Consider the following 15731-nt stretch of genomic DNA (forward strand, 5'->3'; position numbering starts at 1 on the left):
GACACAGCTATACTGGAAATCCTGCACTTACACACCCGTATAGGTTATGTCGGTTTGGGACTCTGGGGTAAGAAAGAACAGCAAAAGTACAGCTTAGCCAGTATGGCAGTGTCCACACCAGTGTTCACTGTAAGTTGTGTGCTTGGGCGGCCACTCAGGAGAGATTCAGATGCCATCAAACTGATTAGCAGAGTGCACAGAGCACCGTCCGCCAAAAGGATGTGTTTCTACTGGTAGTGCACATCTGCACATTCAACTGGTGCACATAACATTTATTCTGCACATGAATGGAAAAAAAATAGAGAGAACATTGGTCCACACTGGGGCTGTGTCTAGACTACACCTCTCTGTCGACAGAGAGATGCAGATTAGGCTCGTCGAAATTGCTAATGAGACGGTGATTTAAATATCCCGTGCTTTATTAGCATAAACATGGCAACCACTTTTTTTCAAAATGGAGCTTTTTCAAAAAAACGGCAGTCTAGATGCAGATCTGTCGAAAAATAAACCCTTTTTCAAAAGATCCTGTAAACCTCATTTTATGAGGAATAAGGGATCTTTCAAAAAAGGGTTTATTTTTCCACAGATCCTCATCTAGACTGCTGGCTTTTTTATTGAAAAAGCTATGTTTAAAAAAAAAAGTGGTGGCCATGTTTATGCTATTTAAATCCCCGCTTAGTTAGCAATTTCGACGTGCCTAATCTATATCTCTCTGTTGACAGAGAAGTGTAGTCTAGACACAGCCTAGCAGTGTTTTGTTGGCAGAGCTGTATTGGCAAAATCTTCTTAGTGTAGACAAAACTTAAATTATTTATGTCACACCGTTAGTTAATTAGGTTTCTTGGAGTTTTTTTGTTTGTATATTTGTTTTAAATACACACCGTATTTATTCTGATCAGGAGGTTGCTGTCTTTTTTTTTCTATTGCTGCTCAGTGTGTAGTTTTTGATGGTCACTGACCTGATATATAAAATAATGTTGATTCCTTTTCTTGGCTGAGACGGGTGTTCCTGACCAAACAGGACAAGTTCCGATTGGAATTTTCCATTACAATGGCAGATGTTTGTGTTCCATACAGTCCATTGGCTTCTTGGGAATTTGTTTGAGAGGCTGAAGGAAAGGCCTGTCCATTGAGATCTCTCCACACCACTTCGGGCTCTGGGTACCACCCAGCTGACCGACACACCACTCGGATCCCTCCATCCTGGTAATCCTCAACAGAGATTTGAGGAGCAGAGCCTGAAGCTAGAGACAAATGTGTAAATCCATGTTGATTTATGCACATACTGAGCCTAGAGAATAAGAAATTAAACTTCCCCTTTATTCTCAAATGCCCATGGACTCAGGGAAATAGAGGAACAAGAAACAAATTATTTCATGGAGGGGCTGGAAAGCTTTCTCCTCCCAAGATCCATACAGACATGTCATTTTGGGACTACAGGAAACCTTTTACTTGATCACTGAATTTAGTACTAACAGATGCTGTTAAAAAAAAACAGAGAAAAATAATCCTTGTATTTCAAATGTGCCTTCAGGTGAAATGTCACCTCTTTGATTATGGAAGCTCTTCTACTTGACCCTGCAAATGCAGAACTAAAGCAGAAGGGGAAAAATATCTGGACATCTACTTGAGCATAATCATCTTCATGATGGACTCTCCTCCCCACCCCCCAACATGCTTTAGAAAATCGACCTATGGACACAGATATGCCTAACTCAAAGGTGTTTTGGACAAATGATCTCATGTAACCCAGTAATCTTCAGAGAATCACAGAATTCTAGACCTGGAAGGGACCTCGAAAGGTCCTTGAGTCCAGTCCCTTGCCCTCATGGCAGGACCAAGCACCATCTAGAGTACCCCTGACGGGTATCTGTCTGAGATGGAGATTCCACAACCTTCCTAAGCACTTTATTCCAGTGTTTAATCACCCTGACAGGCAGGAAGTTTTTCTGACAGGCAGGAAGTTTTTCCTAACGTTCAACCTAAACCTCCCTGGCTGCAATTTCATGTCATAATCCGCTGGATCTGTTTATCGTTCTTGTATGTGAAATTAGACGTATGGAGCATGGAATGGCTTTATGGTTTTAATGTGCCATCCAGGGTGTTTCCAATGCTGGGATACCTCACTGTCTGGGCTACCGTATGCAAGAAGCCTGTGTTCTTCAGTCTTAGTGGTTGGTCTTAGGAAGTCCCCTGACCTCCCTAACTGGCAGGGACTGGCCAGGTAACTTCCCATGTGACAGTGGGAATCTATAAAACAACAGGAAACTAGCGGGTCTTGGTTCTTGGCTGACACACCCAGGAGAGTGAACCAGAGACCCAGGGGCAGAGGAGACTTCCCTGGTTTGGAGGCTCAGCTGAAAGGGAGCAGTTGTAGGGTGAGCTTGTGCTGAGTTTGTACTAAGGTTTCAGTGTTAAAATTAGCTACGTGATTTCTGTTGTTTGGAATTTGTAATTTACTTTGCTCTGCCTGTTCTCACTTATGACCACTTCAGTCCTACTGCTTGCACTTCTTACATTTATTTTTATTTACCATCAAGCCCAGTGTAAATAATTGTTACCTGGGGTAACAACCATTGTGCACATTCCCCCTTTCATTGCCAAAGGGGGCTCACCTAAATAATTGCTTTGGGGCCTGATCCTATTTGGGGAGGAGTATCCAGGGAAGCTGGGGGAGACCGGGGAACTGGCCCAGTGGGGCCAGGCAGTGAGGAGCCCCAGAGAAAGCAAGCGGCAGTGGCTATGTCAAAACTCTGACCCCAACAGGTCGTCACAATCTTCAACCACCCGACTGATGAGAATCAGTAGAGAACTGACCCACATGGGATGAATTCTTCCTCCTCCAAGTTGTGTGTTGTGTTCTACGGAAAGCAAGGGACCCTCAGAAGGTGACTCCAGAACATCCCAGGGCAGTAAGTCGTGTGGTTCTCTTTTTCAGATTAGGGATGTCAGCGACTAGTCAACTAGTTAACTAACCAATAAGCAGAAGCTTACCAGTTAGCTCTATTGACTAGTCCCGCCTCCCCATTCCTCCTGGGGTTCAGCACACGAGTACGCTGGCTCAGTCCCTGCTCCTGCGGGGGTCTGATCAGTCTGCATCACTGTCCCCACTGCCACATTGTATTGAAGGAGTCAGGGGAGCCAGCACGTGACGATCAAACTTCAGAGACCCGCGGGAGCAGGGACTGCACCAGCCTTTCTGTGGCTTGGCTCCCCTGGCCTTTTCGATGGGGAGCAGCAGTGGGGAAAGTGACGGTGAACCATGGCGAAAGCCAGTCTGCACCTTGGAACTGCCTACCCTTATCAACTCATGGAGTAGTCGATAACCAATCCACCGACTACTTAATGAGGAAGGTTACTGCATGTTAACATCCGTATTTTAAATATGGAGTCTCTGGGGCCCATAGGCTATTCAATGGTCATTCCAGACCGGCACAGCTGTGACTCCCTGTGTAACTAATTGCAAGTGACATGAAGGCTGCACAGGTCTGTCCCACTACAAAGGCCATTAGTCTCACTGCTGTGGCGCCTCCTGCTGGTAGCTCTGGGGAATTAGCCCTTTCTCAGCAGGGCGCCCCCTCCTGGAGGTGTCTCGCCCGTCTATGGTCCACGCTCATGTGCCAGACCTGCACTGCTCCAGGAATGTGGCGCCCTCTGCAGGACACAGCCCTCTAGCAGTGCCTGCTCCAGTGAGTTCTCATCCCCCTCCAGGGGTTATCGGAGGTGCTGAGTCTCTCCTGCCCTTGTGGCCGACTGTGGCCTCCAAGCCCAGCCCCTCTGCCTCAGGGGCACACGACAGTCTGTATGGGCCATGACTTGGCGGTGAGGTGAGGTGGAAGGAGAATGGGGAGGGAGACTCAGGTCCGCCCACATCTCTGGGTTGTGACTCAGGGACACTATGGCAGCTGCCTTGTCCTGCCCTCTGCTCCCCTCCACTGCCTCTTGCTCCCTGAGCCACGTCCCCTCTGGCTGTTTGCCTGGCCTTGTAGCAAGGCCACAGCTGTGCAGGGATCAGGCTGGAGCCTCCCTCGTTAGCCCCCGTGGGCCTACCCAGCCCTGCTCTACTGACGGTGCCTTCTCTGAGGGAACCAGGCCCTGCACCTTCCTTGGCCAGGGCCTCACTGACTCTCTCTGCGGGCAGCTCTCTTTCTATAGGGCTGCCCCAGCAAACTGCACCCTGCTCGGCTCTTTCAAAGCCTCTCCCCAATGGGCCAGGGCTCTGCCCAGGCTCCCTCCAGCCTGCATTCACCGTTCCCAGGCAGTGTGGAGCTGTTGCCTCGCCACAGAAGGGCATTTGCAAATTATCTCAGGAAACGAAAAGTCATTCCTTGGCATTAGATTTAACCTTGTGCCTATGAGAAATTGGGTTTTATGTCTCTGTTTGGGTCCATGTACCACACCTGGAAAGTGTTAGGTGAAAGGGTGAGATGACTCTTGAGGAAGAAGGCGTCATAATCCAGGGGCACTTTCTCCACTTTTCTCCACATTTGGTACAAGTAAGTGAGTCATCTTGGCAACAGACCGTGGGTAAAATGTTCAAAGCATTTAACTCGCTCAGCGCCATCCCCGAGAGACGTACAGACACATGCTATTGACCTGCCACCTTTAGTTTCAATAGAGCTTCTTCAAAAAAGAAGCTGTCTTGAACAAAACAGCTGTACCACCCTTCATCAGAGAGTCTGACATGGAGAATTTTCAAGGTAATGTTCCCATGGGTCAGACCATCATGCAAGAACTCTGTCCTCCCCTGGTATTCCAGCATCTGCTCTCCATACTGGTCCTTTCCATCACTATAGCGATGGACAAATGGGGAGAGCTCGGACCAGAACTACGTCACCTCTATTTCGAAACAGCAGAAGTGGAGCATCTACTGAGCCCCTATTTCAAAATAGCTATTTCAGAATAGGCATTAATCTACATCATACTGTATGTGTAGCTGGGATTATTCCCCCCCTCCCCACGTGCATTACTTTACATTTATCAACATTCAATTTCATTTGCCATTTTGTTGCCCAAGCACCTAGATTGGTGTCACGTTGCTGAATTGGAGGGAAGCAGCCAGATCGCTGCTGCACCCCTAGGTGGGGGTGTTGGCCCCAGAAATTGGTGTGGGGGGAGCCATGTGGGGTGTTGAATGGGAGATTGTTGTTTGTTGATCTTATGTACGCTATTTATGTGAGTGTATAATGTCTATGTGTGTAGGTAGGAATCTGTAATCTGTGTGGAAGCTGAATATTTCTGTGAATGTGGTTAAGCATGGCTATGGACAGGCTGAGTAGCAAAGCCCTGTGGGACAATGACTCTCAATAGGCTATGGACACACCCAAAGAATGGGATTTGACACCTGAGGGCAGCCAGCAGGAAACATAGAGATTGGCCTCTGACCAGGTGACTTGCTGCATACAAGAAGAGGCCAGGAAGGAGTATAAAGAGGCCATGTGGTCGATGCCATTTTGTTCTCAGCTCAGCACTTCATCCCAGAGGCAGCACTGCAGGGATTGAAGAGCCCGGAAGACCTGTGAACCCATCCTGATCGTAGGATGTGCAAAAAGAACTTTTAAACCAGCAGCTGCAACATCTCTGCTAGAGCCTGCATCGAGGACTGGGAGATTCGGTGCATGTAACGTACTGTACTTTAATAACCTTACTCTCATGCTTTTCTTTCTTGTGATAATAAACCTTTAGATATAGATTCTAAAGGATTGGCCCAGCGTGATTTGTGGGTAAGATCCAGAGGGTAAATTGACCAGGGATCTGTGGCTGGTTTCTTGGAACTGGACAGGACTTGTTCGGGGTAGGTGGGATTGGGTGTTAGGACCCCCCCACCTGTGTATGAGGCCCGGGGCCATCTGGAGCACGGATATTGCTGGGGTGTCCGAGGGGTTTTGCTCGGGAGGCTTCAGGCAGGCAGCTGAAGCGCTCTGTGAGACTGGTTTGTGGCCTGTGTGGAGAGGTCGCCAGCAGGGGGACTGTAAGGAGCCCCGGATTTGAGCAATTCGCCCTGAGCGGACGCCCTCAGCTGTGCCCAGACACGGCCCTGTCCGTCACAGTGGCTTTTCAAAGCTCTTCAGTCTATTTTGGTCTTAACTATCACGAGCAATTTGGTCCCATCTGCAAACTTTGCCACCTCAATGTTTATCCCTTTCTCCAAATCATTTATAAATAAATTGAATAGGACTGATTCCAGAACAGACCTTTGGGGGACCCCCTAGTTACCTCTCTCCATTATGAAAACTTACGATTCATTCCTACCCTTTCTTTCCTCCTGTCTTCAATCTGTGAGGACCATCCCTCTTTTGTCCAAGATAACATACTTAAGAGCCTTTGGTGAGGGACCTTGTCAAAGGCTTTCTGGAAACCTAAGTACACTCTATCCATTGGATCCCTTTGTTCACATGTTTGTTGACCCCTCAAAGAACTCCATGTTAGTGGTTTTCAAGTACCTAAAACGGTGTTACAAGGAGCAGGGAGAAAAATTGTTCTACTTGGCCTCTGATGATAGGACAAGAAGCAATGGGCTTAAACTGCAGCAAGGGAGGTTTAGGTTGGACATTAGGAAAAACTTTCTAACTACCTGGAATAAATTGCCCAGGGAGGTTGTGGACTCTCCATCACTGGAAAGAAAAGAAAGTGATGACATCACTCTGGTGTCCCACAGGAAACGTTTTTTTACACAGAGAAAGACTCTGAAGATCTCCTGGGCACTTAACTTTTGGAGTTAAGTGCTTGATGTGGGGAGAGAGGCACTTGACTAGTTCTGTGGGTCTGGGTCTATGAGCCAGCTAAAAAGAGTCAACAGACCCACATTACTGACCTGCGACCTTCAGTTCCAGTACAGTTTCTTCATAAGAGGCACCATCCTGAACAAAGCAGTGGTACTGTCCTTCGTCAGAGGGCCTGACATTCACAATCCTCAAGGCCACATTCCCATCTGTGATGCCGGCTTTGGAAAGCTCTGTCCTACCACGATACTTGGACATCTGCTGCCCAAACTTATCCTTCCCATACCGGTACAGGTGCACAAAGGGAATGGACTCCCGCTGGAACCATCTCACCTCCATGTTCTCAGCGCTTATCCGGGGGGACAGGTGACAGGGTAACACGACGTCATCTCCCACCACGGCCGTGACAGGCTGGTCAGGTCCCACCACTGTAAACTGTGCTGTGGAATGTCCCAGGAGAGAAGGCAGAAAAGCTCAGAGAGAAGATCTTGTCCATTTAGTCAGTGGCACACACAAAACCAGTCCTGTTTGCTGTAGTTTGTATTCCCTGGAGCTACTGGGAAGAGACCCGGCACAAGGAGATGCCACCAGCCAATGAGCCTTGCAGGCCAGGCTAGAGGGAGACCCCAACCGAGCGAGCTAATATCAGAGAGAAGATTCTAACACCTTGAACATGAGGGCATGTGGCCACTGCCGGAGCACCTATTTTGAAATAAGCCTTTTCCTCTTCCCAAGCAGGCATTATTTTGAAAGAACAGGCTTGGTCATGTGGATGCCTTGTTATTTCAAAATAAGGGGAGTTGTTTTGAAATAACTCCCCAGTGTAGACATGCCCCTGGGCAAAGACGTGGGAGCGAGGACTCAGATCCTGCCACTTGCCCATTTCACCAGGGTAGTACAGAAGCCAGGAGAGTTCCCCACAGTCACAGCACCATCCCCTGGGTTACACTGAGCTCGCTGTGTTATGTTTACACGCAGGGTACGTCTACACTGCGCACTGATTTCAAAATAGCCCATCCACGCTGCAGAGAAGCCTCAAAACTAGTCTGAGGAACACATGTAGGCTGTCTACACTGGCATGAATTTCCGGAACTGCTTAAAACGGAATACTATTCCGTTTTCAGTTTTTCCGGAAAAGGAGCGTATACATTGGCAGGCTGCTTTTCCGGAAAAGCCCTTTTTCCGGAAAAGCGTCTGTGACCAATGTAGATGCGCTTTTCCGGAAAAGAGCCCCGATCGCCATTTTCGCAATCGGGGCTTTTTTCCGGAAAAGACTACTGGGCTGTCTACACTGGCCCTTTTCCGGAACAGTGTTCCGGAATAAGGACTTATGCCCGAGCGGGAGCAGAATAGTTTTTCCGGAATAGCGGCTGATTTTGAACAGTAGAGCGTCGTTGCTTTTCCGGAAATTCAAGGGCCAGTGTAGACAGTTCGCAGCTTATTCCGGAAAAGCGGCTGATTTTCCGGAATAAGTGGCCCAGTGTAGACACAGCTGTAGACTTGCTACCTCGATTTAGAGCCCCAGGAGGCCCTGGGGAGGAATAACTTAGAACGGCCCTAGGAGGGGGCGGAGGGAAGGGGGCTATTTTGAAATGGCAGCAGTGGAGTGTCTCTACAGGCCTTATTTCAAAATAGCTATTTCAGAAGAGGCGTTATTCCTCATGGAATGAGATGTATAGATTTTGGAATAAGCTGCCCGTTCTTTTGAAAGTACTTCAAAATAAAGGAATGGCTGTATATACACCCAAATTGTTATTTCGAAATAGCGGTGCAGTGTAGACACACCCTGTGAGAAGTTCCACTGACTCTGAGGTGCACATGTTGTTAAGACACTTCCAGGACTTAAATAAATCCTCTAAGAAACCGCAGACCCAGCGCAGAGTCCTACCTGATTCCCTGCTGCCGACATGACAAGTCAGGAAGAAAACAAGAAAACCAGGCAGAGGGGAGCTGGCTCTGGCGCTCTGGCCGATGGAGGGAACCTTCATCTTCCCTGAAACTTCATCTGGACAACAGGAAGGAAAAAACAAAAACTGACCACAGTGAGCAGGACACTGACTAGCATTAAGGCCAAGTCGACACTGGCAAGTATCTGTGCAGTAAATCAGTCCCCAGTGCTGTGATGTTCAAGGTGTCCACACGGGGAAGACAATTAGCCCTGGTCTGCACTAGGGCTTTATGTCAAAATAACCCCCCTTAGGTTGAATTTATAGGTGGAGCATCCACCCAAACCAATCTCTTATTTCAAAATAGTGGGAAGTGCATTTCGAAATCTGGACTCCTGTTTTCCTCAGGGAATAGCGTTAATTTTGAAATAGCTATTTCGAAATAGCATTAGTGTGCACTCTCCAGTGTTATTATTTCAAAATAACTGCTCCCCAGAGGAATTTGAACTAACTACTCCCCAGGGCTCTAAGTTGAGGTAGCACATCCTCATTCATGGAGCCTGCCTCGGACTATTTTTAGGCTTTCCCATACAGGGCATCCCCGCTATATGTCTCACCAGGATACATCGGTTCTGTACTAATGTCGTTGACCCTTGTAGGAACAGTTGCGTTAAACATCCTTCCATTCTTTGTTCTTACGTCGTGCAGAAAAAAGGGACTAATGCATGCAAATGGAAGTCAGCCACGAGGAAAAATATCCCCGCTTTACATCATTTCACGCTACATCCCCATGTTTTGGAACGTATCTTGGGTATATAGCGGGGACGCCCTTTAGTGGGAACACTATTTTGATGCTGTAAAATTGGCAGTTATTAAGTCGAATTCAGTGATTTTGAAATCATTTCCTAGTGTAGACATGGTCTCTGGATGCACTAGCTCCACAGTCACTGCACTCTGCTGTGCACAACAGCCTCCTTCCCCTCCCATTGGCACGAATCATGGGTCGTGTGAATGGTCAGTATGAGTGTATGAGTGAATCCACAGCAAGTGAACTGAAGAGACGATTATGGACTTGTTTGGTCTAGACAAGAGTCCCGGAGGATTATGGACTTGTTCACAACTTTAAAAAAAAGGACTGTAAAATAAAAGAACTGTGTATGTGGCTGAGGTAGCATTTCCAGCATTGCCAGATAAGAAAAGTAACAAGGGAAGAATCTAACCATGGACAAACCATTGTTTCTCACTAGTGGTGAGGCAAGTGGTGCAAAAACCGGATATTTCTGGATCGGTTGTGGACACACTAGTAAAAAGAAGGGGGTGTCACTAACGGACATCACCCCACCTGCACTGCATGTAACCAGTGGATGGCATTTCAACGGACTGGTCCCTGCCAAGGGGATATATACCACACCATTTCCTCCCACAAACTGGAGTCCATCGATTCAGCATATTAGGGTGATGTGCACATCGGACTTCTGCCTCAACCAAATTAACCAACATTCCCTGGAGTCTGGCCAGCCCCAGAGGGTGAGTGTGTGTGAGAGTGTGAGTGTGAGTGTGTTAAATTGATTTAAGAATTAGACTGGGTTAAGAATTAAATTTAAATTGTTAAGTATTCCATTTAATTATTCATTTTAATGCCTTTTTCTGTCTTTCACTGTTTGTTTTAATTGTTTTAGTATTACACACACACACACTCACACACACACACACACACAGTGCTTTTAAGATTTGCTTTTAAGATTTTCTCCCCCCCCTTCATTAGCATAAACATGGCTGCCGCTTTTTTTTTCGGCACGGAGCTTTGCCGGAAAAAAGCGCCAGTCTAGAGCAGATCTTTCGGAAAATATAGCCTTTTCTGAAAGATCCCTTATCTCTTATTTTAAGAGGGATAAGGGATCTTTCGGAAAAGGCTTTATTTTCCAAAAGATCTGCGTCTAGACTGGTGCTTTTTTCTGGCAAAGCTCTGTGCCGAAAAAAAGCGGCAGCCATTTTTATGCTAATAAAGGGGGGGGAGATTTAAATCCCCGCTTCATTAGCAATTGCGATACGTCTAATTTGCATCTCTTTTACGAAAAAGGGATGCAATCGAGATGTAGCCCAGCTGTGTTGCTTGCATACGCTGCAGCAAAGAAGAATTTAAGCATTGGCCGCATTAAGAGGCACGAATTAAACAATTGTAGATTGATTTGGGAGAATATAAGCAAGAGCTTGAAATAAAAAAGGGTCATTTAAGTGTAGCTGTAGAACAACTAGAGGAGGTCAGGGGAAAACTGAGGAAAGAGCAAAGTGAAGGAGATACTGGAACACGAAGGAAAGTGGCAAAATTGGTGCCAAGATTACAGTCTTTAGAGCAAAAATTAAGTTTGCTAAATTAGTAAGGGACAAAACATGTGACTATGGAAAGGGGACATTCAGCAGAGAAAGCAGAATTAAGCACAGACAAATAAGAAACCAAATAAGCATGTAAGAATGGGTAAAAGGTTTAAAGCCCCAAAGGGGCATTGGAAATTTAAATTCTTGAAAAAATACTGAAAATGGTAATATTTAAACTAATGAAGTTTTCAGTTCAAGGATGAGCAAGTAATTAAGGGAAAAATATGTGAAAAGTTAACTCTATGAAGTGTGGAAGGAATTAAGCAATTGTTGTAAAAGATGCTAGAAGAAAAAGTGTTATAAAAAGCCTCCTTTGTTTTTTGCAGCCTCTTTTCTGAAAAATATGTAAATAATCCAGGCAAAAAGTATTCTGATTTAAATAGTTGGCTGTGGACACTTTTGTTAAATCTGCTAAAGGGGAAATAGGGAATCCTACTGGAATTTAACTGGTTAAATCCATAAAAGGGAATTAAATTTATGAATTGTAAATTTGTAAATCTGTTTTTAAGATTTCAAATTAATTGTTTTTTGTTTTTAAATAATCCCCTTTCATTTAAAGTTGCAAACTAACAAGACACTTTTTATTTTCAAACAAAAATAGCTGATGCTGTTTGTCTTCTGGCATTTAAATACCTTAATGCTGTATAAGGTTCAAAATCTTGGTACAGGCTGAATATCTGAGACAGATAAAACCTCCAAAATGAGGATGGAGTCTGGATTTCTTATCTTTTGGGTAACAAATCAAACTATTACTTTAAAAAGGAAAGCAATATCAAGAACCGTGAGTCTTAAAGGGTCCTAAGTAATTAAACTGTTGCTTTGATGAGGGTACATAAAATCTGTAAGACACCATGTGCACTCTAAAAAAAAAGCCAAAATGGGGTTGTGGTTTTGTTGTGTGCTTTAAAAGCAGAACTTAAGAGTGAAAAGAATCAAAGCTCTGGATTTCACTGTGTTCCTTTTCAAGACTGCGTTTCTGGGTTGCTAATACTTTTTGACTTGCTTTCAGATCCAAAGTTGTGTGTAAATGCAGGCTGCCTAGTTGTTTTAGAAGGAATCTGCTATTCAAAGATTTGAAGAGGGGGTAACACACACACTGTCCTCAGAAAAAAAATGTCCAAATAAAAGGAATGGTATATAATAAAATATGTATACATAAAAATAAATGTAGTGTTAATAAGTAACCCTGCAACATTAAATATGATTCTCTTTCAGAAAAAAAACCTGTTGGGCTTGCTGAAAATCACTATAAAAAAAAGTAAAGCTTCTCAGTGAACCTCCAAATTTATTCACAACAGACAATTAAATTCTGGTCTGCTGTGTAAGAGAGAAACTGAGGCATGCCACCTCATTAACTCAATAAGGGTATGTCTACACTACACCCCTAGTTTGAACTAGGGGGGTAATGTAGTCATTCGGAGTTGCAAATGAAGCCCGGGATTTGAATTTCCCGGGCTTCATTTGCATGATGCCGGCCGGCACCATTTATAAATGCCGGCTAGTTCGGACTCCGTGCCGCGCGGCTACACGCGGCATGGACTAGCTAGTTCGGATGGAACGAGGTGTACAGCTAGTTCGGAATAGGAAGCCTAATCCGAACTAGCTAGACCGTGCCGCGTGTAGCCGCGTGGCCCGGAGTCCGAACTAGCCGGCATTTAAAAATGGCGCCGGCCGGCATCATGCAAATGAAGCCCAGGAAATTCAAATCCCGGGCTTCATTTGCAACTCCGAATGACTACATTACCCCCCTAGTTCGAACTAAGGGGGTAGTGTAGACATACCCTAATTGAGCAGTGAAATAATGTACCCAAAACCCCCAAAAGATGGACATTACTTAGGCATGGCTGATTTATAAAACAAAAGCATAGGTAATAATTCAGGCTGATAAAGTCAGCAAGAATACTTGTAACAAAAAGAAGCATTTAAAAATATGATGTGCCACCCCCACGGGGGTAAAAAAAATTCTTTTTGTTTTTCAGAACATCAGAAAAAGCTGGTACCAGCTGAAGAGCAATCAAGAATAATTGTTACATGTCTTATGTGTTGTCTCATATGTTACGTTTTGTCAATTTGTGTCATTTGTCTCAATGCTAGCATTATTGTGTATTGTTTTAAAAAAAAGGAACACTGTAGTAGGCAGGGGGAAAAAAATATATGACGCTCTAATCAGAACTCATCTTATCTCTAGCTGCCTCCTGACAAATTGAATATCCATTTCCATGGTGTTCCATCTAAAGAGCAAGGATCCGGCAATGGCATGGTTGTTGTGGCAAACTTGCTGGGCTTAGCAAACTGCTAAGGTTAATTCTGGAACTATGTAAATAAAGTAAAAGTTGAAGCAGATAGGTACAAAAAAAATCTATTTTAAGTAAAAGGGAAGACTAGGCAATTAACCAAAGTGGTAACAAATAAACCACATGGAGGGTCCCCTTCCTGAAGTGAATGCAGGGGCAATAATGGAAAACTGCCCTTACTCTCTGCTGTAATCAGGTAATGCACCTAAATCTCAGACTTATACCTAGAGTCAGGGGGCCATCACTGTCATGGGTGTGGGACACACGTATTGGGTCTTATTAACTTATAACAACTTTTAGGTCAACATATTGTTATTTAAACAAAAATACGTGTGTAACAATTGCTGCTCCACATCTGATATCTGTCAACTTGACCTGTCTTCCTAGGACTCAAATACTGTAAGGGGCAAGAATCACTCTCCTCCATTATCAACCATCTAGGCTGTGTCCAGACTCAGGGTTTTTTTCGAAAAAAGTAGCCTTTTTTCGAGAAAACTTCCCCTGCGTCCAGACTCAAGCCGCGTTCTTTCGAAATTATTTCGAAAGAACGCGGCTTTTCTTTCGATGGCGGTAAACCTCATTTCACGAGGAAGAACGCCTTCTTTCGAAAGTTCCTCTTTCGAAAGAAGGCGTTCTTCAATGTAAATAGGGCTTCTTCGAAAGAGAGCATCCAGACTCACTGGATGCTTTCTTTCGAAAAAGCAAGCCGCTTTTTCGAAATTTCTCCGTGCAGTCTAGACGCTCTCTTTCGAAAGAGGCTCTTTCGAAAGATGCTTTCGAAAGAGCCTCTTTCGAAAGAAGCCTGCAGTCTAGACATAGCCCTACTGATTAGGTAACTTCAACCGACAGTATCTCTAAGTGGGCTATGTCCATGAAAGCTCATAATCCCATCTACATGTGTTATTGGCCTTTAAAGTGCTGTCAGACTATTTGTTGTTTTTTAAGCATCTCTAATGTCACCTTTGAAGTTCCAGATTGTATTTGTATCTACCCAGACCAGAACTTGCCAGCATCGCACTCCCAAATGAACATAAGGGCATCCCGTCGGAAGCTGGTAACCTTAGCTTTGATTTAAACATCTCAGTCTAAAATAACATAATTTGAACTTTACAGGAAAAGAATACCAACTATGCTACTGGGGTATTTTATTTTATAACAGTTTATTGTGCTAGCTGTTTAAGCTAGTAAAATAACATTTTTTAACATAAATAGCAGCTGAACTAAAAGGGCAAATCCCAATTCCTGAAGTGCACAGGGAGATCCCCAGAGACAGATGGGGGTTATTAATTCCTTTAGTGGAAGGGTATGAACAGGCTTTCCCCATGAAATCCTGTATAGCTGCCCAATTGGCCAAAAACTATTTCAGAAAGTTGTGTGTCTGCATGGGATCTCTGCAGTCATTGATTCTGATAGAGTGGCCCTAGGTTCTGGAAAAATTGTGAACAACTGCTCCAAATACCGTGCATCAAGGGGTGGCTGCACATTCTATAATGGCAAATCACAACCATCACTTTGGATGGCTCAGTGCTAACTCCAGAGCTCCTTCAAGAGGTGGTGTCCACATGAGCGTATCACTCCTGGGACCAGTTACCTGGGGTGATTCATTTTCAACTGCAAATTCGGTGGAAAGGTCAAGTATCCCAAATGAGCGGTGGCACAATTTCTCTTTGGGATCATCAGAAACACAATTTGGACTGGGATTTTAGCCATAGCCTTTCATGGACTTCAATGGGTGAAATGCAGAGCTTGCTCTGCTTACAGATTTGGAATGTCACCAAGCCAGCTACCATCCCTTGTCAACTAGTTAAGAATGCCTTGTCAGTAGCGGAGCAGTTATGGCTCCTTTTTAAAATTCAATCCCACTGGACTCTGATTTTGGCACACTTCATCTCTGCTGTTCCCTGTTCACAGATTAAGTTAAATTCTTCAGTGTGTCCATCTAGCTCAGTGCTCCAAAATGCTTGTTTCTCTGAGCTGGACTACGGCTGTGTCCAGACTCAGGGATTTTTTCGGGAAAAGTAGCCTTTTCCCGAAAAAACTCCCCCTGCGTCCAGACTCAAGCCGCGTTCTTTCGAAATTATTTCGAAAGAACGCGGCTTTTCTTTCGATGGCGGTAAACCTCGTTTCACGAGGAAGAACGCCTTCTTTCGAAAGTTCCTCTTTCGAAAGAAGGCGTTCTTCAATGTAAATAGGGCTTCCTCGAAAGAGAGCATCCAGACTCGCTGGGTGCTCTCTTTCGAAAAAGCGGATTGCTCTTTCGAAAGATCTGCCTGCAGTCTAGACGCGATCTTTCGAAAGAGGCTCTTTCGAAAGATGCTTTCGAAAGAGCCTCTTTCGAAAGAAGCCTGCAGTCTAGACATAGCCTACAAGAAAAAGGGCCTTTGTGTTTTCCTACCATTGCAAAATAAAAGAATCTGTTCTTAACACAGGCCCTTCCTTTACAACCTCCTGCA

The 15731-nt window shown here is 44.9% G+C and overlaps 1 protein-coding gene across 3 annotated transcripts in view; it reads right to left on the reverse strand.

Annotated features, from left to right (window-relative positions):
- Positions 1 to 15731, reverse strand: part of LOC102460034 (zinc finger protein RFP-like) — an 84322-nt gene that overhangs the window by 16680 nt on the left and 51911 nt on the right. For 2 of the 3 annotated variants that reach the window (XM_075914036.2, XM_075914034.2), the window contains exons 2-4: positions 8611 to 8727; positions 6815 to 7162; positions 960 to 1244 (exon numbers count right to left, since the gene is read on the reverse strand). The exons of the other annotated variant lie outside the window; for it this stretch is intronic. In XM_075914036.2, the coding sequence (XP_075770151.2) occupies positions 960 to 1244; positions 6815 to 7162; positions 8611 to 8710 (733 nt within the window). In that variant the 5' untranslated portion in view covers positions 8711 to 8727. The remainder of the gene's footprint in view (positions 1 to 959; positions 1245 to 6814; positions 7163 to 8610; positions 8728 to 15731) is intronic. 3 annotated transcript variants of the gene reach the window in all.

This window comes from Pelodiscus sinensis, chromosome 19, assembly GCF_052426305.1.
Source record: "Pelodiscus sinensis isolate ZL-2025 chromosome 19, ASM5242630v1, whole genome shotgun sequence".
NCBI lineage: Eukaryota > Metazoa > Chordata > Testudines > Trionychidae > Pelodiscus > Pelodiscus sinensis.